This window comes from Suncus etruscus, chromosome 5 (assembly GCF_024139225.1).
Source record: "Suncus etruscus isolate mSunEtr1 chromosome 5, mSunEtr1.pri.cur, whole genome shotgun sequence".
Taxonomy (NCBI): domain Eukaryota; kingdom Metazoa; phylum Chordata; class Mammalia; order Eulipotyphla; family Soricidae; genus Suncus; species Suncus etruscus.
In genome coordinates this window covers 116,826,678-116,854,375 of record NC_064852.1, presented here as the reverse complement: position 1 = coordinate 116,854,375, position 27,698 = coordinate 116,826,678, and the positions used below count along the sequence as shown (strand labels likewise).

At 43.1% G+C, this 27,698-nt stretch overlaps 2 protein-coding genes across 3 annotated transcripts in view; both read left to right on the top strand.

Annotated features, from left to right (window-relative positions):
* Positions 1-27,698, top strand: part of NOP58 (NOP58 ribonucleoprotein) — a 507,450-nt gene that overhangs the window by 290,472 nt on the left and 189,280 nt on the right. The gene's annotated exons all lie outside the window — the stretch shown is intronic.
* The window catches only part of KIAA2012 (KIAA2012 ortholog), a 133,781-nt gene that overhangs the window by 6,740 nt on the left and 99,343 nt on the right, over positions 1-27,698 (top strand). Inside the window, exons 3-8 of the mRNA XM_049772909.1 lie at positions 9,047-9,206; positions 11,885-12,040; positions 15,411-15,553; positions 16,910-17,093; positions 19,636-19,784; positions 25,885-26,053. Of these exons, the coding sequence (XP_049628866.1) occupies positions 9,047-9,206; positions 11,885-12,040; positions 15,411-15,553; positions 16,910-17,093; positions 19,636-19,784; positions 25,885-26,053 (961 nt within the window). The remainder of the gene's footprint in view (positions 1-9,046; positions 9,207-11,884; positions 12,041-15,410; positions 15,554-16,909; positions 17,094-19,635; positions 19,785-25,884; positions 26,054-27,698) is intronic.

The window sequence follows — 27,698 nt, the reverse complement described above, 5'->3', positions numbered from 1 at the left end:
TAGGGTATATTCCTAGGAGTGGTATAGTTGGATCGTATGAGAGCTCAATTTCCAGGTTTTGGAGGAATCTCCATATTGCTTTCCATAAAGGTTGAATTAGACAGCATTCCCACCAGCAGTGGACAAGAGTTCCTTTCTCTCCGCATCCCTGCCAACACTGCTTGTTCTCATTCTTTGTGATGTGTACCAATCTCTGTGGCATGAGATGGTACCTCATAGTTGTCTTGATTTGCATCTCCCTGATGATAGTGATGTGGAGCATATTTGCATGTGTCTTTTGGCCATTTGTGTTTCTTCTTTGACAAAGTGTCTGTTCATTTCTTCTCCCCATTTTTGATGGGATTAGATGTTTTTTTCTTGTAAATTTCTGTCAGTGCCTTGTATATTTTGGATATTAGCCCCTTATCTGATGGGTATTGGGTGAATAATTTCTCCCATTCAGTGAGTGGCTCTTGTATTCTAGGTACTATTTCCTTTGTGTTTATAATAAATAGAAACATAAGTTTTTGACATAGCAGTGGTGCATCATTTTACATTCCTATCAGCAAAGTACAAGAATTCCAACTTCTCCATATCCTCATAAACACAGGTTGTTTTCTGTTTAATTGTTTAATAATTTTCATCCTAATAAGTGTGGAGTGATACTTTTTGTTTTGGTTTTTGGGGCCACACCCGTTTGATGCTCAGGGGTTACTCCTGGCTAAGCGCTCAGAAGTCGCCCCTGGCTTGGGACGCCGGGTGATCGAACCGCGGTCCTTCCTTGGTTAGCTCTTGCAAGGCCTTACCTCTAGCACCACCTCGTTGGCCCTGGAGTGATACTTTTATTGTGATCATAATTTGTATTTCTCTAATGATAAACCACATTGAGCATCTTTTCATTTTCTTTTTGTTTGTTTTGTTTTGTTTTGTTTTGGGGGGGTCACACCTGGCAGCACTCAGGGGACCATATGGATCATATGGACCTGGCTCTATGCTCAGAACTTGCCCCCAGCAGGCTCAGGGGACCATATGGGATGCCGGGATTTGAACTACTGTCCTTCTGCATGCCAGGCAAATGTCTTACCACTGTGCTATCTCTCTGGCCCCATCTTTTCATTTTCATTTTCTTCTTGACAGTATTCCTCTTTTTTTCTTTTTTGGGCCACACCCTATGACACTCAGGGGTTACTCCTGGCTATGCACTCAGAAATTGCTCCTGGTTAGGGGAATCATATGGGATGCCAGGGATTGAACCCAAGTTTATCCTGAATCAGCCGCATGCAAAACAAAGGCCCTACCACTGTGCTATTGCTCCAGCCCCCATTTTTTGTTTCTTTTGTTTTGTTTTGTTTTGGGGCCACACCCAGAGGTGCTCAGGGGTTACTCCTGGCTCTGCACTCAGAAATCTCTCCTGGCAGGCTAGGAATACCATATGAGACACCAGGAATCGAAGCCGGGTCCGTCCCAGGTCTGGCACATGCAAGGCAAATGCCCTACTGCTGTGCTATCTGTCTGGCCCCTTCTTGACATTATTTCTATGGCAGGTTGTCTCTTTAAGTTTTTTGACCCCTGTTTTAAAATCAGGCTGTTTGCATTTAGTTGTTGTTGAGTTGCAGTTATATAATCATTATAATCACATAAGATAATGTGATTTGCAAAACATTTCCCCCATTCTTTTTTTTTAAATATTTTATTTTTTTATTGTAAAAATTTATTCAAGAGACAAAATTGATTAACATATTGAGGTGAACTAACATAACATAATATAGTAACATAACATAACATATAATATAATTAATATAATATAATAATACATGTAAGTCAAAGAAAATTTCTGATTAAAACACAATTTTTATTGTAATGGCTTACATTATTAGAGGCATTTTTTTTCACAAATCTTACACAGTGATATTTAAGATACACAGTGACAATAAATGAGGGCCTTTCCATCACCAGTGTTGTCCTCCCTTCATCCGTGTTCCCAAGCATATATCCCTTATCTCCCTCCTTTATCCCCCAGAATTTTAGTATAACTAAAAGCATATATGCAGTTCCAGATATTTTTACTAGTGGTTTCTTAAAGGTTTAGAGTCAAAGGAACACTGTAAAAACAATGTTAGAGTGGCAATTATAGTTTGCATGGGCCCACCAATGTATGGGGGTCATGGAAAGGAAAAACTTTGGCCTAAGTACACGGAGACCTTACCCCTGAAGTTTCCTGACATAAGACCATTTCTAGGCTCCAGGCAAACTAGTTTGTCCAATCCCGGTCATTGTCTGTAGTGCCCATACAATTATATTTTTCACAGTCTCTGTTGTTGGTATCATGTTTCTGTACTGAAGATCCTGGAATCTGTATAGCCTACATTGAAGTCAGGATGGTGCGGAGCGGCATCTAATTTCAACTCACAATTGAAGGGCAATGCAGAAAGCCCTGTCCAGTACGCAGGTCATTGTTGTTGTTGTTTAAATCTTCTCAGTGTTAAGAGAAGACTCTTTTGAGTAAATCGATGTCAGAGCAGCAGTAGGGTCTTCCCTAGTAAAGGATTGCTTCCAGGTGATGTCATAGACAACTTTGGATGTTTTGTAGATGGCTTCCCTGGTTCAGGGATGACTCATTTTCCCCATTCTTTATATTCTCTTTTCTTTTTGTTAATATAGTCCTTGCACACTCAAGTTTTACATTTTCAATCCAATTAGCTACTTTTTTTTTGTTTTGATTTGTTTTGGTTTTGGGTCACACCTGGCAGTGCTCAGGGGTTACTCCTGGCTCTATGCTAAGAAATCGCCCTGGCAGGCTCGAGAGACCATATGGGATGCCAGGATTTGAACCACCATCCTTCTGCATGCAAGGCAAATGCCTTACCTCCATGCTATCTCTCTGCCTCCCCCAATTAGCTATATTTTAACTTATAGTTTTGGTGTCCTATACCAGAAATTACAGTACTACAAAATTTGCTGTAATGAAGATTTTCCAATATGTTTCTTTCAAGAGTTTTAACTAAAGCTTAGATAGTTAGATCTTGTATTCACTTAATTTTTATGTTAGATAAGAGTCTAACTTCATCCTTTTCCATGTAAAATTTTGCACTTTTCTTTTTTTGTGAGAAAATACACCTGGCTGTGGTAAGGGCTTACTACTAGCTCTTTGTTTTGGGATCATTTCTGGTGGTCATAGGAAAACCATATACAGTCTCAGGCATGGAACAAAAGTCATCTGCATGCAAGGCGAGCAACTTTCATCTCGTTCTATCTCTCCAGCACCTAAGATATGCATTTTTCATCATCCACACTTGATAGATAAAGAAATTGAGGCACAGATGGCTTAACTAATTTCCCCAGAGATTCAAACTCAGAAAGAAAAAAAAAGAGATTCAAACTCAGGAAAATTGAACTCTAAAATGAAGTAGAGCATAGTTATTGCTATTTTCAGTTCTAGTTATCATACCTTTGCTGTGACATCTATAGGCAATCTTTTATGTTCTTAAATGTTTTGAGCCTCATAACGTCTAAGACTACAATACATCAATGAGAAAACACAAGCCATTTCATGATTCTTTTTTAAGGGACTGTCACCCAGAAACATAAGGCTACCCAAAGTCTAGGGGAGAGCAAAGCTCATTCAGACAGTCTTGAAAGTCCAAACTATAGGAAAGGAGGATGGCTGAGTGTCGGTTGTTGGCATAGGCTGGCAGGCTGAGGATGGCACAGCCTTTCCAAACACAGATGGCAAGTAGCTACACATCTTTTCCCTCCCTCACTCCACTTTCCCTCAGTCGCACTCACTCACCCGACAGCCCCAAAGTTGATGAGAGTCACAGCTGCACAGATGCACCAACAATGTTCTAAGGCTGTCTTCACCAGTGCACAGAGCTTCCAACAAGCTTGAGTGCAGGGCAGGATTGCCAGCTGCATATCTCCCACAAGGAGACCTATTGCCTGGAGTGGGTAATGGGAGGCCTAAGTAGTTGGCAGTCAACTAGAGCTCTGTCCACTCAAAAGCACAGACATAGAGTGAGTAGGCATTTACCAGCCAGTGCCAGAACAATACATGGCAAATACTTAGCAAATAGTTGTAAAATTCTTGCCAGGGTGTGGACAGGAGAAGGCATAGATGTCATTACCTTTCCATGCTTGAGACGCTGGTCAGAGGCAGGTGAGTGACCCAGTGATTCTTGATGCCAGGCAGCCCTGTACAGGAGCTAGATTGTCATACTCAAAGTTGAAACAAGTTTAAGACTGTGTTTCTCGCTGGGAGAGTCTGCATTGGCTTCTTAAAAGAGCTGGAATTTGAGCTGTGTTGAGGTCAAAGTAAGTGAAGAGAGACTCCGGCAGAAGTGGCCTAGAGGGAAGAGAAAGAAGAAGAAAGTCAAGCTAATTAGATTGGGTAGGGCTCAACCTGGAAAGTACCTGAAATGGGTGGGGTCAAATCATCAAGGGATTTGCCTGACAGTCCTGGGAGTCCTGGTCCTTTCTATCAAGTCTGACACACAAAGCTGGGCCTCCCCCATGGTATGATGACAGCTGACTGACTGACTGACTGCTCAGGACTTGCTGGTACTCTGCCACTCATATCTGTTGGGTGTGGGGATGACCTAGGCCCACAGAGCTGGCTCTGACTCCTTCCATCATCTTCAGCACACTCCAGGGGAGGCAGAACAACAGTCAGGACAGAGATGGAGCAGGTTCTGCTGGGCTTCCCCTCCGCCCTCTTCCTGTGGAGTCCTGTGGGCTACAGGAAAACCACCACCAGGAACAAGTCCCTATTTCAAAGAAGCCCTCCTGGAGAAGTGTGGGAAACAGTCCACCCTGCACAACAATTACTCATTTCAGAAGAAACCAGAAGCTGAAGTGATTGACAAAGCCAAGATAGGCACAAGCAGTTTGCATCCAACTACAGCCAGCCACCTGCTGTCCCTCATTTTTATGTTCCAGAAACTCCTTTCTGTCTCCTTTTATGTTAGGGATCAGTTCTCCCCTCAAGTCTCAAATCAGTACTTTGAATTTACCTGAGTGAGACTCTTTTCCAACATCTGATCTCCAGAACTTGTGTTATATAAAGAAATGAAGCAATTCCCTAGTCCACTGAGTCAACTGCTTAGTGATGCTCCTGAGTGAAATTGTTGCTTTCCAAGCACAAATAAAAAGCCATGAGAAGGGGGCCGGGAAGGTGGCGCTAGAGGTAAGGTGTCTGCCTTACAAGCGCTAGCCAAGGAACGGACCGAGGTTCGATCCCCCGGCGTCCCATATGGTTCCCCCAAGCCAGGGGCGATTTCTGAGCACATAGCCAGGAATAACCCCTGAGTGTCAAACGGGTGTGGCCCAAAAACCAAAAAAAAAAAAAAAAAAAGCCATGAGAAGGATTTGCCTTTCATGCAGAAGGACGGTGGTTCAAATCCCGGCATCCCATATGGTCCCCCGAGCCTGCCAGGAGCAATACCTGAGCATAGAGCCAGAAGTAATCCCTGAGCACTGCTGGGTGTGACCCAAAAACCAACAAAAGAAAGAAAGGAAGGAAGGAAGGAAGGAAGGAAGGAAGGAAGGAAGGAAGGAAGGAAGGAAGGAAGGAAGGAAGGAAGGAAGGAAGGAAGGAAGGAAGGAAGGAAGGAAGGAAGGAAGGAAGGAAGGAAGGAAGGAGGGAAGAAGGGAGGGAAGGAAGGAGGGAGGGAGGGAGGAGGGAGGGAGGGAGGGAGGGAGGGAGGGAGGGAGGAAGGAAGGAAGGAAGGAGGAAGGAAGGAAGGAAGGAAGGAAGGAAGAGAGAGAGAAAGAGAAAGGAAGAAGAAAGAAGAAAGAAAGAAAGAAGAAAGAAGAAAGAAAGAAGAAAGAAAGAAAGAAAGAAGAAAGAAAAAGAAAGAGAAGAAGAAAGAAGAAAGAAAAAAGAAGAAAGAGAGAAAGAAAGAAAAATATGGAAAGAAAGAGAAAGAAAAAAGAAAGAACAAAGAAAGAAAGAAAGAAAAAAGAAAAAAGAAAGAAAAAAAGAAAAAAGGAAGAAAGAAATAAAGAAAGAAAGAAGAAAGAAAAGAAAGAAAGAAAAAAGAAAGAAAGAAAGAAAGAAAGAAAGAAAGAAAGAAAGAAGAAAAAGAAAGAAAGAAAGAAAGAAAGAAGAAAAAGAAAAAGAAAGAAAGAAGAAAGAAAGAAAGAAGAAAGAAAAAAGAAAGAAAGAAAAAGCCACGAGGAGTTCTTGCCTGTTTATGTAATGTAGTTGGACATGGACATGCCCATTAAATACCCACACAGTTGGACATAGACATGACCCCTGGGCATGCTAATTAGATATGCCCCTGGACATGCCCCCTTGGACATGCCCCCTGTCACACAGGGTATAAAAAGAAAGAAAATTAAACATTTGAAGAGGAGCCAGGGTAGTGACCAGAGCAGTGCCACCTCTCTGGGGACAGTAGCAAGATATTGCCTGCTCTGTATCTACCCTTCATATTCTATTCTCTCTCAAACCCAGATCTTGAACAGTGTCCCCTTGTGCCCTCTGGACTGTGACTTTCTCTCTTCTCTCTCTCTCTCTCTCTCTCTCTCTCTCTCTCTCTCTCTCTCTCTCTCTCTCTCTCTCTCTCTCTCTCTCTCTCTCTCTCTCTCTCTCTCTCTCTCTCCCTCTCAGAAAACTCCTGGGCAGCTGCAGGCTTCAGACTTCAGGTGGTAATAAAAAGACACTTGGTTTCTACTTATCTCTCTTCTACTTTCCTCTCTCTCCCTTCCCACCACTTAGGCTGTGGTGGCACCCTGTGGTTACAGATTGGTGTACCTCTTCAGGTACCTGCTGCAGAATACTGCAGTAAGTTGCAAGTTGCTGCAAATTCTACACTTGTCTAAACCAAATAGCTGGTCTGCACATCAGGGCCACAGCATCTCAGGGAAAACTTGGTTTTGCTGCATTCAGAAAGGAGTCATTTTAAATAAAGATATACAGTGGGGAACGAAGTACCAGATCACTTAAGAAAGACCTCAGATATATGGACACCATGTTCCAGACCTAATACAGGCCTGAACATAGAAGCAAATATCTATTGCATTGTCAAATGAAAAAAGAAATGGAATGTGTAAAGGAATTTAAGGCATTTTCTTTCTACTTCCCTCCCAATAATTCTTTTATTGTCTTTTAAAACAACCTCAGGCCTGAACCTTCCAGGCCCTTTTAGCTCTTGAAGCACCTGCCCTAGAAGTTGTCCTAATACCAATTTGTAGTTGGATTCCAAGCAATCACTTTATTTATAAGTTACTGGAAAGTGAAACCAGTAGAATAATCCAGGCTTTGTTTGATCTGCTAGTGTATTATTAGTTTTTCATCTATCTTGTTTGCTTTTTTTCTCCAGTGCCTGGGATCATACTGGCTGCATTAGAGTAGGATGATGGATGGATGGATGGATGGATGGATGAATGGATGGATGGATGGATGGATGGATGGATGGATGGATGGATGGATGGATGAGTGAATGACTGAGTGAATGAGTAAATGGATGAATTCCTGGAAACTTGATCCTCTCCCTTCCCAGATGTATTTCTTCATCTTCAGGACTTTGTCTTTTTAGTACTCTCTTTAGCTGAGGACACATTGGTAGTCTTAAATCCTTAGTTGTGACTTTGCAGGTATCTGAATGAGAATATTTTACAGTTCTTCCCATCTGTGTATTTGAAAAAAAAAAAGCCCTAAGGTCTTCCTCTTCCTCATCAGTAGGTTTTATATTTTCATCAAGTTTCCCTTTTTCCTTTTTTGTGTTTTGACTATAAACCTTTCTCTGTAGATTCTAGCAAAAAATTTTAAAGAAGTCCAGGCCAGAGACTTACAGATCTAATATGAAACTATCAATGACCTGCTAAGTGAGAGGAAACAAGGTCAGCAAAGTAGCATAAAGGAGTTTTCCAGATCGATGAAAACTTCTAGACTTTGTTTTGTGTGGTGGTTACAATGGAGTTAGTTTTTGTGAATTGTCAGAATTTTACAAAATTGTGTAAATTATTAAAATTGGGGAGCAGTTACAAGATTATCAACATTTATTAACCTGAACATTTAAGCTCTGGTCATGTTATTACATTTGAAAACTATATATTGATCTTTGCATTTGTTTTATTTTGTTTTGAGACAACACCTGGCAATGCTGACGGATTATTCCTGGCTTTGCCCTCAGGAATCCCTCTTGGCAGTGCTCAGGGATTTCAGGGATCAAACTTGGGTTAGTAGCTTGCAAGACAAGAGCATTACTCACTGTACTATCACTCCAGCTCCTGAAATTTTTCTAAGAGAAGGATTCTGAGGTCACATGAGTTTATCATTTGAGGATGCCCTGATTGATTGGCATTACCTGCCATTGGCGAGAAGAACAAGAGATGCCCATCCTACTCCCACACATTTGCTCTTCTTGTCGTTCCCTATATATCCTTGGAGCCGCCTGCATTGTCTCAGTGATTATAACATCAGCATGTCCACTTTAAAGGATTGTAATGAGGTGAAAGTTCTTGGCATAATAAAAATCCCCAGCCAAGTGCAAGACGTTGTTGTTCCTATTTCTTTTCCACGAAGCCTTGCACAATGAGACAGACTTTGGCAGGCAGGCTCCCAGCGAATTCTCCCTGGATGCAATGAAATGCAGCCGAGCCAGATATTATCAAAATGCCAGGCTCCCGACAGCATGAACACAATGTGTGTGTGCAATTACTCACAGAAAGACACTGATGGTCAATACTGATTTGCCAAGCGGCTTTGCCTTTCTACTCAGAGCCCCTTTTTAAGGTACGACAATGCTATCCAGCGGCCAGTCTAAGTCATGTGTTTCCTTTTAAGGTTCTTTATCTCTTTCTGATGCTCTGTCTCAAACGGGGGTCTGGTATTCCTCATGTCTCTCTCTCCTGCCAGCTGAAAATCTGCAGAGGCTTTTCAGAGCTTTGCTCTATGGTCTCGTGGTTTATGTCTGTGAGCTGAAGCATCTGTTTCTGGTGCTTTCTCGCACATGCTGGGAATCTTCCAGGTGACTGCAGAGGACGGTGCTAACCAGCCCGTGTCTCACTGGGAGATGCGGGGCTTAGCAGTAACGCAGCTTCCTGATCCCTATCCCCACAGAGGGAGCAGGAGAGAGGCTGGCAACCCTACCTCCGCTTCCGGAGCCAACCCGAGAGCCAGGCCCTGCGACACATCCAACCTGGGTATTCGGCCAAGAGATACCTGCGTGGCCTCTTGAGGACATGGCCCCCTGGCAGTGTGTACAGGCTCCACTATGCAGGTCAGTGGGGAGAGGGAGGAGCTGGCTAGAAACTGCTAAATGTTGGCTTCCCCAGAGGCCTTAGCCACTGCATTTCAAATGCAATTTTGCATGAAGGCAAAGGCGGTGCCTCTTGGTTGTCCACACATGTCCATCAGAGGCTTCATCCTTTCCCCTCCCTCACACCTGCTGAGGACATTCAACCAGAAGCGTGGCCTTCATTCTTTCGTTCTTCATTCTTTCTCCTCTCAGCATCCCCACACCCAGGCCTAGGTAAGAACCTTCTTCCCAAACACCCCCACCAAGAGCCTTTGGCTCCTTTACTTCAACACTGCCCTTTTACAAGATAAGGGGGAGCAGGGACAAAGAGGGGGAATCAGGAGTCAGACCTTCCCCACATTCCTGGTTCCACATTCACTCATCTGAGGTCAGTTCAGGTCTTAAAGAAGTGAAAATGTTAGTACTCAGAACAATCCACTTAGGAGTGAGTCCAACACCATTCTATTGAACAGACACCCCATGTGTACCCTAGAAAGGCTTCAACGGCAAAACAGGAAATGGGTTCTCAGAGTTGCCAGAGGTAATGCACAAACACACAGGAATTCACAGAGCAAGTGAAATTCCCAATAGTTGGGACTTTTTCCCACTTAAAAGTGATCATTGTCTATCTGGAAATCAGGTTCAATGGGAATCCCGTATTTCGTTTGGCAAGTCTATCTGTGATGTGGGGCTGAGTTAGGGGTTGTCAGTACTTGCTGGGACATTTGCCATCTCTTCAGCACCAATACACATGGGACCAGAGGAAGAATTGGCTTCTCTTGCTTTATGGGATTTCCTTGGGGAAGGAGAGAAAATGCCTCTCTCTGCCTAAGTGTTAACTAGAATTGAAGGCTCTTCCAGAGTGGATTGACTTTCTTGGCCAGCAGAGCATGACAAGCCAGGCAGTTCCATTTACAAAGAGCCCCTTGACCAAAGAAATATTTATCATTAAATGTGGCAGAGGGAAGAACAGCCCAGACCCCTAGCCATGGCCCAATCTTTTCAAGGATAAGGGCCTCTCTTAACACCAAAATGTGTCCCAAATCCCTGGAAATTATATAGCTACAGAGGGTGGTCTAAGAGAAGGTAAGAGCATTTTTGGTCTCCTTACAATAATTCCTCACAGAAACCTCTTTTGGGGGAAGGGACATATTCAAAAGTGCTCATGGGACTCCTGGCTCTGTACTCAGGAATTATTCCTGACTGACACAGGATGCCAGAGATTAATCCCAGATCAGTTCAAGCTAGGCAAATAGCTGACCTACTCTACTATGGCTATAGTCCCCAGAGTCCCTAGTTTATAGGAGGTATTTTCTGTAATGCTGAAGACTGGTGATGCTCGGGGTCCCATGTAGAGCCAGGGCCTCATATATGCATGTGATATATTCTACCACTTCAGTTATATCCCCAGTCACCCAAAGTCCCTCTTGAGTGTGAGATGCTCAGCTGCAAAAAAGAAAAGAAAAATGTGTTAATTGTGTATCTGGAATTCAGTTTTAACTAGAATTACGTATTTTATTTGACCAGACTATTGGGAATGAGGTGGAGAGCTAGAGGAACAATGAAAAGACTGATATTGGATCACTGGCTCCAAGAGTGTCTCCACTTCCACCCCTCCCATTCAGGAATTGAACCTTTTGTGATGCTGATATTTTCTCTGGTCCCATCTTTCTACCAGATAAATCTTCCCAGGTCTATGCCTTCGACATAGGCTTCCACACACTCCATCTAATTTTGACTCTGTGTTTTCTGATCTTAACTCACACTGACACATGGGGTCATACAGCTGAGCACAGAACTCTGTCTCTCACTGGACCCTGAATGCTTTTAAAAGGGCCCTGAGGACGGGGAGATGACTCAAAGGATTGGGGTGCATGCTTTACACGCTGGAGACCTGGATTAAATCCCCAGCACTATATGGTCCCCCAGCACTTCCGGAGTGGCTTTCTCCCCACACCCAAGCATTACACTGGGTAAAAAAACAAAACAAAGCAAAACAAAAAAACAAAAACAAAAAAAAAACATTAGTTAATTAATGAAGATGAAGAGGGCCAATGTCTGTTTTATCTGTATCTGATCTGTTGCCCAACAGAGAGTCCCACAACACAGAACACACTCAGTAAATACCCACAGAAAGCCTAGATTGAGAATCGTGGTGTTTAAGAAGCAAACAGGAACAAGCAAGAAATGTTTGGTTTCTCCTGAGGCAGAAGCCTTTTTCCCAGCCCCAAAGCAGCTCTGTTTCTTTTCCAGGAAGACCTGGTCCCTAGATAGAGGAGGGGACAAGTGCTCGTCCATAAAACAGATTTCAAAGTGTCTAAGACACTTCAAAAAACCATTAAGGGTTCTATCTGATTTTTTGTGGGGAAGGGAGAGCCACACCCGGCCATGCTCTGGGGTAACTCCTGCACTCAGAAACTATTTCTGTTAATTGTGGTTCTCAGGGATCAAACCCAGATCTGCCGCCAAGCAAGCCACCTATCAGCTGCACTATCGCTCCATTCCCTCTATCTGATTTCTTAACCCCTCTCAGCTTCTCAAAGTCTTCCTTAATGAGCCACATTCAAAGCCAAGGCCCATATGCACATGGGGAACTCGGTAGTTATTTGAAAGACTGGCAACCAATTTTTCCTACCAGTAACTCCCAACCTACTCTTCAGGATACATCAAGGATTCTGTGCTTCTCCAGGGCAGTCAACTCAATGAACCAAAGAATCTCAGACCACAACAGGATCTTTCCAGTGCACCTCGCAATTACCATCTCTTGCCTATCTTCCCTCCATTTTGGATTCAACAAAGAAAATCCTTTGAACCAGGTACATGTTCACTTTATGACCGGTTCTCAAATATTGGGACATTTTAATAAAGTCTAGGAATTCTGGGCTTTGTTGTTCAAATTTGTAAAACCAAGGGGTTAAGTCTAGATCAGCAGATCAGCACTGTTCCAGCCATACTTTGTGCAATGATAAAATATTTTGTGTTGTCCAATATTATTCCAATATGACTGCTGATTACTTCACACTTAATTGAACAATTGTGAAATATGCATTAAGTTTTATTTAATTTTAGGGGCCGGAGAGATAGCATGAAGGTAAGGTGTTTTCCTTGCAAGCAGAAGATCGGTTGTTCGAATCCCAGCATCCCATGTGGTCTCCCGAGCCTGCCAGGGGGGATTTCTGAGCATAGAGCCAGGAGTGGCCCCTGAGTGCTGCCGGGTGTGACCCAAAAACCAAAAAAAAAGTTTTATTTAATTTTAATTAATTTACATCTAAATAGTCATTTGTGGCAAGTGGCTACTGTATTAAAGAATGAAGTAGATAATAGCTTTTGGATGATTTCTATGTCTGTTCCATTTGAACATCCTTTTATCCAAATGCTTTGTCACACTATTCTTGGGGAAAAAATACAGACTTATTAGTCTGAAATCTGGATTGCAATGGCTATTCTCTCTTATCTGGATGGAAGATCTTGAGCATGTCACTTAAGCTCTATTTGTTCAACTCTGCAATTATGATGGCACAGAACATTATTATGAGCAATCAATACAACAGAGATTGCACATGTCACTATTATTCTTGGAAACTTTAGGAATTAAAAGATCCTGAAGTTTTCTTTGCTCAGAAAGATAAGAAGAGATGACTAGATAGCACTAATGGGCAGAAAACAACAGGCCCTTGGCTTGTATCTGAGTTTTTGAGAAAAGAGAAGGAAAAAAACAAGAACCTTAAGATAATATAAATTCATTTTTCTAAAATGAAAAAAAAAAGAACTACAATGAGAGTGTCTAATCAAACATGAATCTTAGAAAAGTTATGGCCAGGATAAATAGCAAATTTCATCAAATGAATAGAGAACTGGGCAAGTTTTCAGAGCCTGATACCATCAAATATTTTTCTTTTTTTCTTTTTTGGTTTTGAGGCACAACCAGCAGTGCTCAAGGATTACTCCTGGCTCCTTGCTAAAGAGTCATACTGGCAGTTTTGGGGAACCATATGGGATGCAGGGATCAAACCCGGGTCAGCCTCATCCAAGGCAAACACACTACCCTCTATGCTATCACTCAGCCCCCCATCTTGCTTTTACCATTCTTGCCATAAGGTTTCTTTTTTTTTTTTTTTTTTCCTTTTTGGGCCACACCGGTGATGCTCAGAGGTTACTCCTGGCTATGCGCTCAGAAATCACTCCTGGAATGGGGGACCATATGGGATGCTGGGGATCTTCCCGAGGTCCATCTTAGGTTAGTGCGTGAAGGCAAATGTCCTACCACTTCCACCACTGCTCCAGCCCCAATATGCTTTCATTTTGACTCCACTTGGGCACCATATAATTGGTCATAACCTGATTCATATGCAGTTTGTTAACAGCAAGTATGCTAGTTAGGAATTTTTTTCTCTTTGTAAATTAAAACCCTGAATAAATTAAAATTAACACATTCAACAAATGCACTCTGTCAATGAGTTAACATCCCCAAGTCCACTTGGTTCAGAGTCTCTAAAGTAATGAAATTTTTGAACTTGTGTCTTGATACCTGAACTTGCCCAGATATGAATGCTCTGGGGTTAAGATATGCTGCTTTGTCCAGAGAGCATTGTCTGATGACTTCTTTTAAAAGATACATATCCTGTTTCTAGTTGACATCTTTACTCTTTAAGGGCCTAGGATCCAAAAATATTGGACATCAAGCAATAGTTCTATTTGGGGGGGAGGGATCTGTAGCCCTAATGGATCATGTGACCTATTAAATTGATGTCAGATACCAAGGAACCACACAATCAGGCAGCAACAGAGAGAAAAAACATGGAAGAGTAGTCAAATATGTAACCCTTATTAGCACCAGAATTCAAATTATGTGTCCTGGGGCGGGAACAATAGTACAGCGGGGAGGGTGCTTACCTTGCATGTGGCAGACAAGGGTTCATTCCCCCACATCCCATATGGTCCCCTGATCCTGCCAGGATTCCAGAGCACAAAGCCAGGAATAAGCCCTGAGCAAAAGTGGGTGTGGCCAAAAATTCTTGCAAGCAAACAAACCAAAAAACTATGTGACCTTTCTAGGGGCCAGAACGATAGCACTGCAGGAGCAACAGCACAGAGGGGAGGCACTTGCCTTGCATGCGGCCAACCTGGGTTTTCTCCATTCATAAACTGGAGATGACCACGCCCACCTTCTGACACATAGTAACTGTCCAACAAACATTTATTAACAGATCATCTTGTTTGTTTTTTGAAAACATAATCCCTAATTTACTGTTATGCCCAATTTCACATGATCACATAGATCAGAAACTCAATTTGTAAAGAAGGAAAAACAACTCAGATGTTATAAATCAAACCCTGAATAAGGATTTTTATTAGTCTTAACTTTATCTCTCATTGGCCTCCCTCCCTTTGCCAGACACTTCCAATATCAAGTAGAGGGATTCTTTAGGGAGGCAAGGGTTCAAGGGCAGAGAGGACTGCTGGAGCTAGCCTGGGCAAGAAGGAGTCAGGGCTTCAGTATCCCAAGGGCCCCTGCAGACTCCCAGAGCTCCTGGTTGAAAGACAAGCCTACATTGTTTCATGAAGCTGCACATTGAGAATGAAGGTGTTGCTAAAGCCCAGGAAGGTTTGCCAGACTGTCAGCAATAAATTTACCTAGAGTAGGTGATGAAAATAGCTTTAAACTATTGATGAAAGATTGTTAACTCTGCTGCAGTCATCTGTTGACTCAGAGGGTTCCTGCATGATGTACAGAGGATGAGTTCCAGGCACATGAACATTTGCAGAGGGTTCTGCCAGTACTGGAGATCCAAGAGCTTGCAATAGAGCCTTCCAAGGAACTGGGAGCAGGGTCTAGGTCTCGCTCTGCAACCATATTACCACTGGAGTCCCCTTGCCCTTCACTGTTTGCAAAGGATTGCCTGACTTCTCAGGTCACTTGAACTTCAGACAACTCTGCCAAGAAATTGGTTCTTTCATATTGCAGGAGGGGACAAGGAGCCCAAGGAAGACAGTTTTGGTTCTGACTCCCCCAAGCACTAACTAAGCTCCATGGTTCACCAGAAGCAGAGGAGGAGGAGGAAGGCCCTTGGGCAATACTTGTGCTTAGAACAGCTAAAAGTGGTATGGGAGAGAGGGTGGGCAGCAGCTGACAATATTCTGCCTGTCTCCAGGGTGCCTAAACTGACCTACAGTTCCCCTTTGCAGGTCAGCAGGGCCAGGACGAAGGGGAAGCTGAGGCTGATGGACTCGTGGACCAGGACTTTGTCCCCCAGAACCACCATAATCAGAGGACTCACTTGCCACCACTCAGGAAACAGCACTGGCAGGAAGATGAGACCCAGGCAAAGGTACCATCTCTCACAGGCCATTCTTTGCCATTCTTGATTTCAGACTCCCTCACCACACCACTTCCTCTGAACCTCCTCAGAAGAGTCCTTTGAGCTTTATAGGCTCAATTCCCCAGTGCATCCCTGGGGGGAAACCCTAGCACTGTAGCTGCTCCAGGAGTGAAAGGGTTCTTGAGACCAGTTCACTGGGAACGTTCCAATCATGTTCCCACACAGTCAGTGATCACTGGGATCTCTGTAAGTCTAGAGGTAAATTAGTAGCCAGTTGGACTTTCACTCCTAGTTTTTCTGCACTCATTTCCCCACAGATCCTCAACCCAGTCAGGCCTCTAGATTTAATGAAGGAATAAAAAACTCTTGGAAGTAGCATCAGAAGCCCTGAGTTGGGACTGAAGAGAATGTACAGGGGTTAAGACCTTTGCTTTCAGGAAATCAACTCTTCTTTGACATTGGCACCACATTGTCAGGAATAATCCTGAGTACATAGCTGAAGATATGCCCTAAGCACCTTCAAATACAGCCTGAGTCAAATAAAAGGCCTCAGTTATAGATTCATGCATCTCACTAGGTATGTTCAGCCTGTCTGAGACTTGTAACTCACTATAAACTGAATCCTCAAGGCTAGATTGATATCACCTTAGATGGGGCATTTGCCTTGCACAGGGCTGACCCGGGTTTGATCTTCACATCCCATATGGTGCCCCGAGCCTACCAGGAGTGATTCCTGAGCTCGGAGCCAGGAGTTATATCTGAGCACCTCCAGGTATGACTCAAAAAAATAAAATAAAATAAAATAAAAGCAAACAACATAAAAAAAAAACACTGAATTTTCTCTTCTGCTTGTTAGAGCCTTTCTCTTACATTTCTCACAAGGTTATGATAAGAATGAAATAATTTAAAATATAAAATGCATTCGAGGCTCTAAGATCTGAGGTGTGTGTATACATATGTGTGATCATACATACATACATACAAATGACATTTTTTCACACAACAAAGACAATATCTGTGAACTCTCAGAAGAAAAGTGTCAGAGACTCAATGAGAATTATAAAGGAGAAAGGGAGAAGTATACTCCAGGAAAGGGATCAGAACATTTCATGATGGATAAAGACAGTGGTTGGACTCAGGTGTGGTTACACATTATTCTATCCTCCACAATCACATATTTTATTGGAAGAAACAGTATTCACAATCTCGTTATTCTAACCATGTTTTTCTTTTAAGGCTGTAAGAAACGCCGCCCCACCCGCTCCAGGAAACTCCAAGTGTAGCCAAAAGGTCTGACTGGTAAAGGTAACTGGTCTTTTCCTTTACAAAAACTCCTTTACAGGCTCCGTATCTGTCATTCTCTAGGGCATGTCCACAGAGAATCACCGTCACAGACATACCTCGGAGGGCAGTTGCCATGAGGAAGTACCACATATTCCCAGCAGGGCCTTCAGGAAGGCCTCCATGCATCCCTTCTGGCTTCTGAGTGACCAATCTCAGGTCACATTCTACGGAGGAGCCTTCCCCAAGCGGAAGGCAGGCCCCAGTGGTAAGAAGCCCAATACCAAGGGGCAGGAGCAGTGGCATAGAGGGAGGGCATTTACCTTGCATGTGGCTGACCTAGAACAAATCAGGATTCGATCCCCCTGTGTCTGATATAGTCCCCCAAGCCAGGAGCTATTTCTAAGCGCATAGCCAGGAGTAACCCCTGAGCATCCCCTGGTGTGGCCCAAAAACCAATAAATAAATAAATAAATGAAACCCAGTACCATGCCCCATGAGCTAGGAAAACCCAGCCCTCGGCCTTGATCCGAGAACACAGAGACATGCTGAGTAGAATTTCTTTGTGCCACTCAGGAATACCTTAAGAATACCAGCTCAGTCTTGCCCTTTAAGACTGAGCTGGTAACATGAACAGTGTTATTCTCCCATGAACAGTGTGTCTCTTGCATGTCTCTCTGTTTCTTTGCCTCTTTCCACTCTGAAGAAGCTGCATTCTCTTTTGAACATATCCTTCCCCTTTCTATCCCCTCACATCTCTATAAATCTGTTTCAGTAAAAGCAATTTGCTTTGCCATTTCACCTCCTCCTGCAATTATTTTCTGTCCGGAACAAAGCTGACAGACCCAGCATGCTAGTGCCAAGCTTAGGACTGACCTGAACTAGAGCAGCCATTTCCCTGAGTGCTGGTGTCCAAGTTGGGTAGAGCAGAGAGGTATAAATGATCTTTTCTTTTCTTATTTCTTTTTCTTTAAATTCTTTTTTGGTTTGTTTGTTTTGTTTTGTTTTTGGTCACACCAGGCAGCGCTCAGGGGTTACTCCTGGCTCTGTGCTCAGAAATTGCCCCTGGTAATATGGGATGCCAGGATCTGTCCTGTGTTGGTTGTATACAAGGCAAACGCCTTACCGCTGTGCTCGCTCAGGCCCATTTTTTATAAATTCTTTATTTAAACACTATGATTACAAATATGACTGTAGTTGGGTTTCAGTCACGAAAAGAACACCCCGTTTCACCAGTGCAACATTCCCATCACCAATGCCCCCATCTCCCTACTCCCACACCCCCTGCCTGTATATGAAACAGGCATTCTACTTCTCTCACTCTGGTTTTAAAAAAAATAAAAGACGGGGCTGGAGAGATAGCATGGAGGTAAGGCGTTTGCCTTTCATGCAAGAGGTCATCGGTTCGAATCCCAGCGTCCCATATGGTCCCCCGTGCCTGCCAGGAGCAATTTCTGAGCATGGAGCCAGAAGTAACCCTGAGCACTGCCGGGTGTGACCCAAAAACCACAAAAAAAAAAAAAAAAAAAAAAAAAAAAAAAAAACTACATTAAAAAAAATAAAAGACGTTATTGTGATAATGCCCAGAGATGAGGGCCGGAAGGACCGGCTCACAATATGAAGCTCACCTCAAAGAGGGAAGAGTGCAGTTAGAGAAATAATACACTAGCAACTACCAAAACAATGTTGATCTTTTCTTATCTTTTAATAAATTCTTTAATTGAGTCACTGTGAGATAGTCACAGAGTTGTTCATGATTGAACACCTTTTTTTTTTTTTTTTGGAGTCTGCTTCTCTTATTCTCCACTTTACCCTGCCATCAACAACAAGATGACAGCTGTCTTTTTTTAATGGCTTATAAAGTTTTCATGAACAGTTGAAGCATAATAGTTCAGAATACATGTATTGCAATCATGTAAATGAAATAAATTTTTTATGAGAAGTGGAGTCCAAACAATAAAATCATGGATGGGGTACTTGCCTTGCACACAGATGACCTGGGTTCAATCTCCAGCACCACATAGTATCCCCTAAATCTGCCAGGAGTGATCCCTGAGAGCAGGGGAAGGAGTAAGCCCTAAGCAAATCAGGTGTGACCCAAAAAGCAAACCCAGGGCCAAAAGAAGGTGTGAGAAGAGTGAAGGGTTACTCCTTACTTAGGCTCAACTGCACACACTCTGCAACTACCTTCCTGGGTCCCAGCCACACCCCAAGACCTTCCCATCTCCCAAGTGTATTTTGGAAAACTTACTGAGAACATATTGACACGAGAGCTGCAATAGAGTTGGGTCGATTCCACCACATTCAAGTATGATTCACTGGTTGTGCACATTGACATGTTGTTCATCTTTCCAAGTGAAGCTCCTTTTCTTTTTTGGGGGGTGGGTTTTGGGTTTTTGCAGGTCAGCTGTGTGCAAAGCAAATGCCCTACTATTGTGCTATCACTCTGGCCCCAAGGCTCCCTTTCTTTAGCTGGAGAGTGGGAAGAGTAAATCCTATTTCCATCCAGAAATTGCAGGGAGGCCATGAGTTAAAACACTTAAAAACCATGTTAACTACTTTGCCCAATTCTCATCCCATCATTAGCCCTGAATACACATTAACTAGTACCATTACCATGCTAACAACTGACTCAGCCAAGCTCAACTCAGCCCAGAGAATGAGAAGCAAATTTAACTCCCCAAGGGGTGTCTTCTACCTAGTCTCCTACCCCCTCACACAGTTTCCATGAACCTCCGTGATAGAAGGTGAAAGTCTGTTGCCGGAACCCCAGAAACATCCCCAATTCTCACCCAAGCCCTATTTCACAGGCCAGCAAAGGATTCGCCACCTCCACCAGAATTGGAGCCCACAACTAAAGGAGCCACAAGAGGAAACCAATCAGAGATGCCTTTTCCCTCCTGTCACTCCGGCTCCAAGCTGGGAGAAAAACATACTGAAAGAAGTTAAGAAAAAACAGGTAAGTGTGTGTGTTGTATGTATGTGTGTTATGTGTGTGTGTGTGATCTTTAAAGAATAATTTCAGGGCCTGAGCTATAGCACAACAGGTAGAATATTTGCCTTGCCTGTGGCCAACCCAGGTTCGATCCCTAGCATCCCATATGGTCCCCCAAACATGCCAGGAGTGATTTCTGAGCACAGAGCAAGCAGTAACCCCTGAAAACCCCTTAATGTGGTCCAAAAATAAAAAGACTAGTTCCAAAATGAGGTGACTGGAGGAGCTGTCTGCAACAGAGACCTGGCCATCTGCATGTTGGGAAGTAAAGTTTCTAAATGCTTTTGGCTTGACTAATAATAAATTGACACAAGGCAGATTAACACAGGAAACAAAGAAATCAAGTTTCATACTTATGGAAGCATCAGCAATCCAGAAGCTAAGAGGTGGCCAGAGCAGGCTTGTTTTATACCTTTTAAACTAAGAAACAATGATTTTAAAAAGACAGAGAAACTTTCTGCTCTGATGAGAGAAGAAAAACCTTGTCCATCCTGAGTTGGCCATTCAGCTGACTCTCTGGCTCCTGAGGCAGCCCAAGGGACTTTCCTCCCAAATAAGTGGGAGATTTATTTCCTGCTTTCTGGGCAGAGCAGAGAAGGCCAGAGTGTTCTTATTGCCCTGTTCCTTCTCAAGTAACTTCAATTCCAAGTCATTGGTATAATGTAGTGGCATGTTTGAGGCGGGACTGCTCTGCACCCCAGCCAGTCCCATCATTCATTTCTAAGCACCCCAAATGGAGCTGCGCGGGGAAAGGAGCAGGGAGAGGAGAAGCTGCAATGACTTGCTAAAGGTTGAAAATGGTGCACGTTGTGCAAGGCACCCAGGCTGCCCAGCACCTACCTGGACAACAAGTCTGCAGTGGCCACACTTGCTGCTCACCACAGAATGCTTTGTTCTGCTCAAGGGTCCTCTGAAAACCCTTAGATTTACAGAACCACATTTGGAATCAGAGACCACTGATCTCATTCCAACTCCGGCAAAGCTGGGATCTGGAACCCAGCAAAGCTTTTGTTTGCTTGGCAGGTTATCACCTTTGAAGATGGGAGTAGAGTTTGCAGCTCTTCCCATTCCTTTGGCCATCCCATGTACCTTCATCTGGAGGAATGGTCTATGTTGTCCCTGTGAAGCTCTGGAAGAATCCATGATGCTTGGCAGTTACCCACATAGAGCGCAGGCTAGCAGGGCCTGCAGAATGTTCTAACGCATGGCAGTCATGGAACCTGGAGATCATGCATTCCCTTGAATCGCAGTGACCTCATCACCATGCACAGATGACAGGGTCACGTCTGCAGGACTGCTCGGAGACTGAGCAAGGATGCACTCTGTGCATGTGCCTGCCACTGAGGCATAGCGAATGTATGTCTTTTGAGAGGAGGAGTGCCAGTGAGAAAGGCTGTTTTGTCTCTTTGGGCTCTTTCTCCAATTTTCCTGTATTAAAGCTGATCTGAACTTTCCCTTCCATGCCCAATGCCTTTCCCAGTGCCTTTGGCTCTGATGAAGCAACAGAGGAAATTGCGGGCATCTCTGAGGTCCTAAGTGGAGTCCCCAAGTGCAGGATGCCAGGCAGGGCAGGCATCTTTTCCCTTCTCCCTGCCTGAACATATGAGAGGGCAGTAGCAACCAGCCTTTCCTCAGTGTTAAAAGTCTACCACATTTTAATTGGAATAAAGACATTAAGGCCTGGCTTGTTGGCCACACCCTGTACCAGCCATTTGAGTTTCCACCTGGATTTCTCAATGCAAACCTTGTCCAACCAAATGCACAAGGTTAGTATTCAGAATGGGGCAGTTGGCAGGCGCTGGCAGCTGGACTGTGAACGCATAAAGCTCTTATGTGCTGTGTTTGGCTGGTCCTTTCCTAATGGCTAGGCTTGACGACTAGTTTTCTGCACATACTGGGTCTAATCTCTTCCCTTCCTCGTTTAATTCTAAGTACATCTGATAAATTCATTCTTAGTATGTGTTTGAGATCCTTTTATTCTTTTTGAGCACTAGACAAAGTGAAGAGGAAAAAAACAACACACTTTTCTGTTTCCGCCTGTGAAATTGAACTCCCCGGTCTGCAAATTCCATTCCCCAGAGTCAGGTTCACATGTTAAAAGCTGCAAACTAAAGAAGAAATTCTTAGCAACTTCTGAATAATTGGAAACAGGAGGCTTGGGCACTCCCACTAGTGTCTCTCGCACCATGTAGAAGCTGATATACACAGACATGCTTAAGTTTGTGGACTTTAGACACACACAAAATTGGACCAAATATTTGATTCTGACTGATTTTTTGGTGTTTTTTGGGGGGGGCCACAGTGACTAATTTTTTTTAAATCTTTATTCATGCTGCTGAAGACTAAAGATAACTAAATATGCTGCTAGTGGGGAGATTGGAGGTTAAACCCTACTTAAAAAAAATGTTCTCTCAGAGAAATAATTTTAACTCTGGGGGCCAGAGAGATAGTACAGCAGGTAAGGTGCTTGTCTTTTACGTGGCCAACTTGATTTAGATCCCCTCAGACCATATGGTTCCCTAGCACTGCCAGGAATGATTCCTGAGTACAGAACTAGGAGTGTGGCCTAAATTAATAAATATATAATTTTGACTTCAAACACTATAAGAAGCATCTATGCTTAAGGGGCAAGAAATGCAACATGGAGCAAGGAAAGCCTCTTCAACAGTGGTGTTGGCACAACTGGTTAGCCACTTTAAAAAAAGCAAACTCAGACCCCCAGCTAACACCATGCACAAAAGTCAAATCCAAATGGATTTGGATAAAGACCTTTCTAGCAGGCTTGAAACCATAAGGTACATAGAACAACACATAGGTAAAACACTCCATGACATTGCGACTAAAGGCATCTTCAAGGAGGAAATAGCACTCCCCAAACAAATGGAAGCAGAGATAAACAGATGATACTATATTAAGCTGAGAAGTTTCTGCACCTCAAAGGAAATAGTGCCTAGGATACAAAAGCCACCCACAGAATGGGAGAAACTATTCATCCAATACCCATCAGACAAGGGACTAATATCAAAATATACAAGGTACTGGCAGAACTTAGCAAGAAAAAAACATCTAACGCCATCAAAAAGTGGGGAGAAGAAATGAACAGACACATCCTCAAAGAAGAAATACAAATGGCCAAAAGACACATGAAAAAATGCTCCACATCACTAATCATAAGAAAGATGCAAATCAAAAAACTATGAGGTACCATTTCACACTACAGAGACTGGCACACATCACAAAGAGCAAGAACAATCAATGCGGGCCTGGAGAGATAGCACAGCGGCATTTGCCTTGCAAGCAGCCGATCCAAAACCAAAGGTGGTTGGTTCGAATCCCGGTGTCCCATATGGTCTCCCGTGCCTGTCAGGAGCTATTTCTGAGCAGATAGCCAGGAGTAACCCCTGAGCACCGCCGGCTGTGGCCCAAAAAAAAGAACAATCAATGCTAGCTGGGATGTGGAGAGAAAGGAACTCTCATTCACTGCTGGTGGGAATGCCATCTAGCACAGCCTTTATGGAAAACAATATGGAGATTCCTAAAAAAAAAACTGGAAATTGAAATTGAGCTCCCATATGATCTAGCTATACCACTCCTAGCGATATACCCTAGGAAAACAAAAATACAATTCAAAAATCCCTTCCTCACATCTATATTCATTGCAGCGTTATTTACAATAGTCTGACTCTGGAAACAACCAAAATGTGCTTCAACAGATGAATGACTAAAGAAACTGTAGTACATATACACAATAGAATATTATGCAGCTGTCAGGAGAGATGAAGTCATGAAATTTTCCTATACGTGGATGTACATGGAATCTATTATGCTGAGTGAAATAAGTCAGAGGGAGAGAGATAGACACAGAATAGTCTCACCCATCTATGAGTTTTAAGAAAAATTAAGAACATTATTGTAATAATGCCCAGAGACAATAGAGATGAGAATCAAAAGGACTGGCTCACAATATGAAGTTCACCACAAAGAGTAGTGATGCAGTTGGGGAAATAACTACACTAACAATTATCATGACAATCTTAATGGTGAGAGAAGTAGAATGCTTGTCTTAAATACAGGCAGGGGTGGGGGACGTGGGGGCATTGTGGTGGGAATGTTGCACTGGTGAAGGGGGGTGTTCTAATTATGTCTGAAACCCAACTACAACCATGCTTGTAATAATGGTGCTTAAATAAAGATTTTATTTTAAAAAAAAGCATCTATGCTTAACTCACTCTATCCTCAAGGTATCCCATGAGGCAGGAATCCTAGCTGCTCCAATTCTTCACAGAAAGATGGCAGGACTCAGGCAGGCAACAAGGAAAGCAAACACCTCTGGCTGGCTGAACTTCCTTCCCTTAAGGCTGCTCAGATGATGACCCCTCACCTAGATTTTTCCCCAATCCAATAGATGTTGAGATTTCTCCCTTTTCCTACATCTCAATTTTCTTTCTGGTAGATTCTACAAGCATTTTCACTAGATTACTAGTTGGATGAGCACAACAGCCTGGTTCCCAAGAGCCAAAGCAAGACCACATGAGTGAGATTATCAGTCATTGCTTCCCAACCTCACTACTAAAGTGCCATTCCAACCAGCACCTTCTGGTGCTAGAAACACAACACATTAAATTAGAAACACACTCCTAGGGATATACCCTAGGCACACAGAAACACAATACACACCTATATTTATTCATTGCAGAGCTATTTACAATAGCAAGAATCTGAAAACAACCCAGATGCCCAACAACAGATGAGTGGCTAAAGAAACTGTAGTACATATACACAATGAAATACGATGCAGCTGTCAGGAGACACAAGGTCAAAAAATTTTCCTATACATGGATGTACATGGAATCTATTATGCTGAGTGAAATAAGTCATAAAGAGAGAGATAGACACAGAATAGTCTCTCTCATCTATGGTTTTTTTTTTATTTTTTGGGTTTCTTTTTGTTGTTGTTGTTGTTGTTTGTTTGGATTTTGGGTCACACCCGGCTGAGCTCAGCTCAGGGGTTACTCCTGGCTCTGTGCTCAGAAATCACCTCTGGCAGGTGGGGGACCATATGGGATGCCGAGATTCGAACCACTGTCCATCCTGTGTTGGTTGGATGCAACACCTTACCGCTGTGCTATCGCTCAGGCCCCAGTTTTGTTTCTTGTTTTTGTTTGTTTGTTTTGGTTTTTGGGTCACACCCGGTGATGCTCAGGGGTTATTCCTGGCTCTGTGCTCAGAAATTACTCCTGGCTTGAGGGACCATATGGGACGCCGGGGGATTGAACCATGGTCCATCCTAGGCCAGTTGCATGCAAAGCAAATTCCCAACCACTGCACCACCACTCCAGCCCCTGCATCTATGGGTTTTAAGAAAAGTAAAAAAAGGGGCCGGGCGGTGGCGCTGGAGGTAAGGTGCCTGCCTTACCTGCGCTAGCCTAGGAGACGGACCGCGGTTCGATCCCCCGGCGTCCCATATGGTCCCCCAAGCCAGGAGCGACTTCTGAGCGCATAGCCAGGAGTAACCCCTGAGCGTTACCGGGTGTGGCCCAAAAACCAAAAAAAAAAAAAAAGTAAAAAAAAAAAACATTATTGTAATAATACCCATAGACAATAGAGATGAGGGCTGGAAGGTCTAGCCCAACAATATGAAACTTGCCACAAAGAGTGGTAAGTTCAGTTGGAGAAATGACTACACTGACAACTACCATGACAATGGTAGTGAGTGAGAGAAATAGAATGCCTGTTTTGAATGCAGGCAAGAAATGTGGGAGGAGGGAGATGAAGGGCATTGGTGATGGGAATGTTGCACTGGTGAAGGGGGGGGTGTTCTTTATATATATATATATAAAACTGAAATCCAACTACAAACATGCTTGTAATCATGGTTCTTAAATAAAGATATGTATAAAAACTTATAAACACAACACACTACACTAGAGATACTACACATGACACTAGAGACACAACACATGACATTAGAGACACACACATTATGCCACCTCTGTCCTCTGCAGGAAACAGGCTTAAGGTAGCTGCCATTTTTTATTTTTGTTTGTTCTTCCATTGTCTCCAGGCACCAAACACTGTGAAATTGCCTCCTATCTCCAAAGAAGTACCTCGAGTTCTGGCCCCCCTTAGGAGACAACGCAAAGTCCATGATCCCCCTGCAGAGCTCTTCATTTTCCCAGTGGAGATTCATTTTCCCACCCAACATTGCTCCAAAGGGAAAACTCACAGAAGAGGTAGGTCCCCTATGGGCAGATATTTCGAGAGAGCAGGGGGAGCTCTGGCAGGCTAGGAAAGACTGAGTTTAGGGCCCACTCTCACAACCTTCTCCTAAATCAAGTCTGATCCTCCCAGGATCTTCCTCTTCAGATAATTTTTAAAAGATTTTTATATTGAGTTTCAGGCATATATTGTTCCAACATCAATCCCTTTACCAATCAGTGTCCATGGTCCTTCACTAATGTCCCCAGTTTCCCTCCTCCCTACCCAGCCTATCTCTGTGTTAGGCACTTTTCCTTCCCCCATTGTCTTAGTTAGTTCATATGTCTTTCTTAACTCATATGCCTCAATAACATGATTCCTACTCTACTCTTTGTATCTATTCCCATTGGGCATTTGATGCTCCCCTACAAAGTTTCTTTATAATTCACATCCGAGAGACCTTTCAGAGTTTGTTCCTTTCCCTCTGACTCATTCCACTCAACACAATATTCTCCAGATCTATTCATGTTGCATCAAATTGCATGATTACTTTTTCTAATGGTCAAGTAGTATTACATTGTGTTTCTCTATACAATCATCTATTCATGGGCATTTGGCTTATTTCCATATTTTGGGCTATTGTATGTAGTGCTGCAATGAACATAGGAATGCAGAGGTCTTTCTTTTCTGCATTGTGGCCTTTGGGGATATGTTATCAGGAGTAGAATTGTTGGACCATATAAAAACTCAATTCCTAGTTTTTGAGTAATGTCCATATTGTCTTCCAAAAATTCTGGACCAGTCAACATTCCCACCAGCAATTATTTTTTTTAAGGAAAGAAAAGGGTAAAATCTAGAAAGAAATATCTCCTGGTTATAATCAGCTCAATTCTGGGAAATGACTCAACAGTTGGATTATACCTGGTGGTCCTCAGGGGCTATTCCTGACTCTGGGCTCAAGTATCACTCCTGGAAGTGTTAAGGAACCAGATGAGTTACCTGGGATCAAACTGAAGTTGGCCACATGCAAGGCAAGGGAATTAGGAACCCCCCCCCATCTCATTCTGATCCTTCAACTCAAATTGTTTAAACATTTAACATTTTTTAAAGCATGGAGCTTTATGCTGAGTAGTGCATTTTGTTAAACTGGGATAGAAAAAAAAAAGAAAACAGACAGACACATAAATAAATGTAATGCACCACATGTGTTATGAAGGTGCAAGAATTTATAGGCAGCTTACAAATGCAGCAGGAATCTCCCTCCATTTTTATATACTAATAAAACCATTGTAAACTGAAATTTTCCTAAGTATAAGGTGGAAATAATTGCCTAACCAATCAAATGTCATAATTTAGCATAGTTGGACCTTAAATGTGTTCAGAGACTTACTCTCTAGTTCCCCAGAGAGTTGTGGATCTATTCCATAGTGTGGCTAACTAGGAGATGAGGGTTGTGCCCACTCACTGCCCAGCCCTGGGGGAAATATGACCCCCATATTACACATTGCACATTCTGGTTGTGAACATCTGTGTATAAAACCAAGCAACTTATTAAAATTGATGGGGGGAGTGGTCCCAAGGTACAGAGAAATGAACACCATTGACATGTGGAAGGAGTTTGTTGATTCCAGTGAGCACTAGATTTGAGTCTCCTGACAATCCAGGTTAAAAAAAAATGGA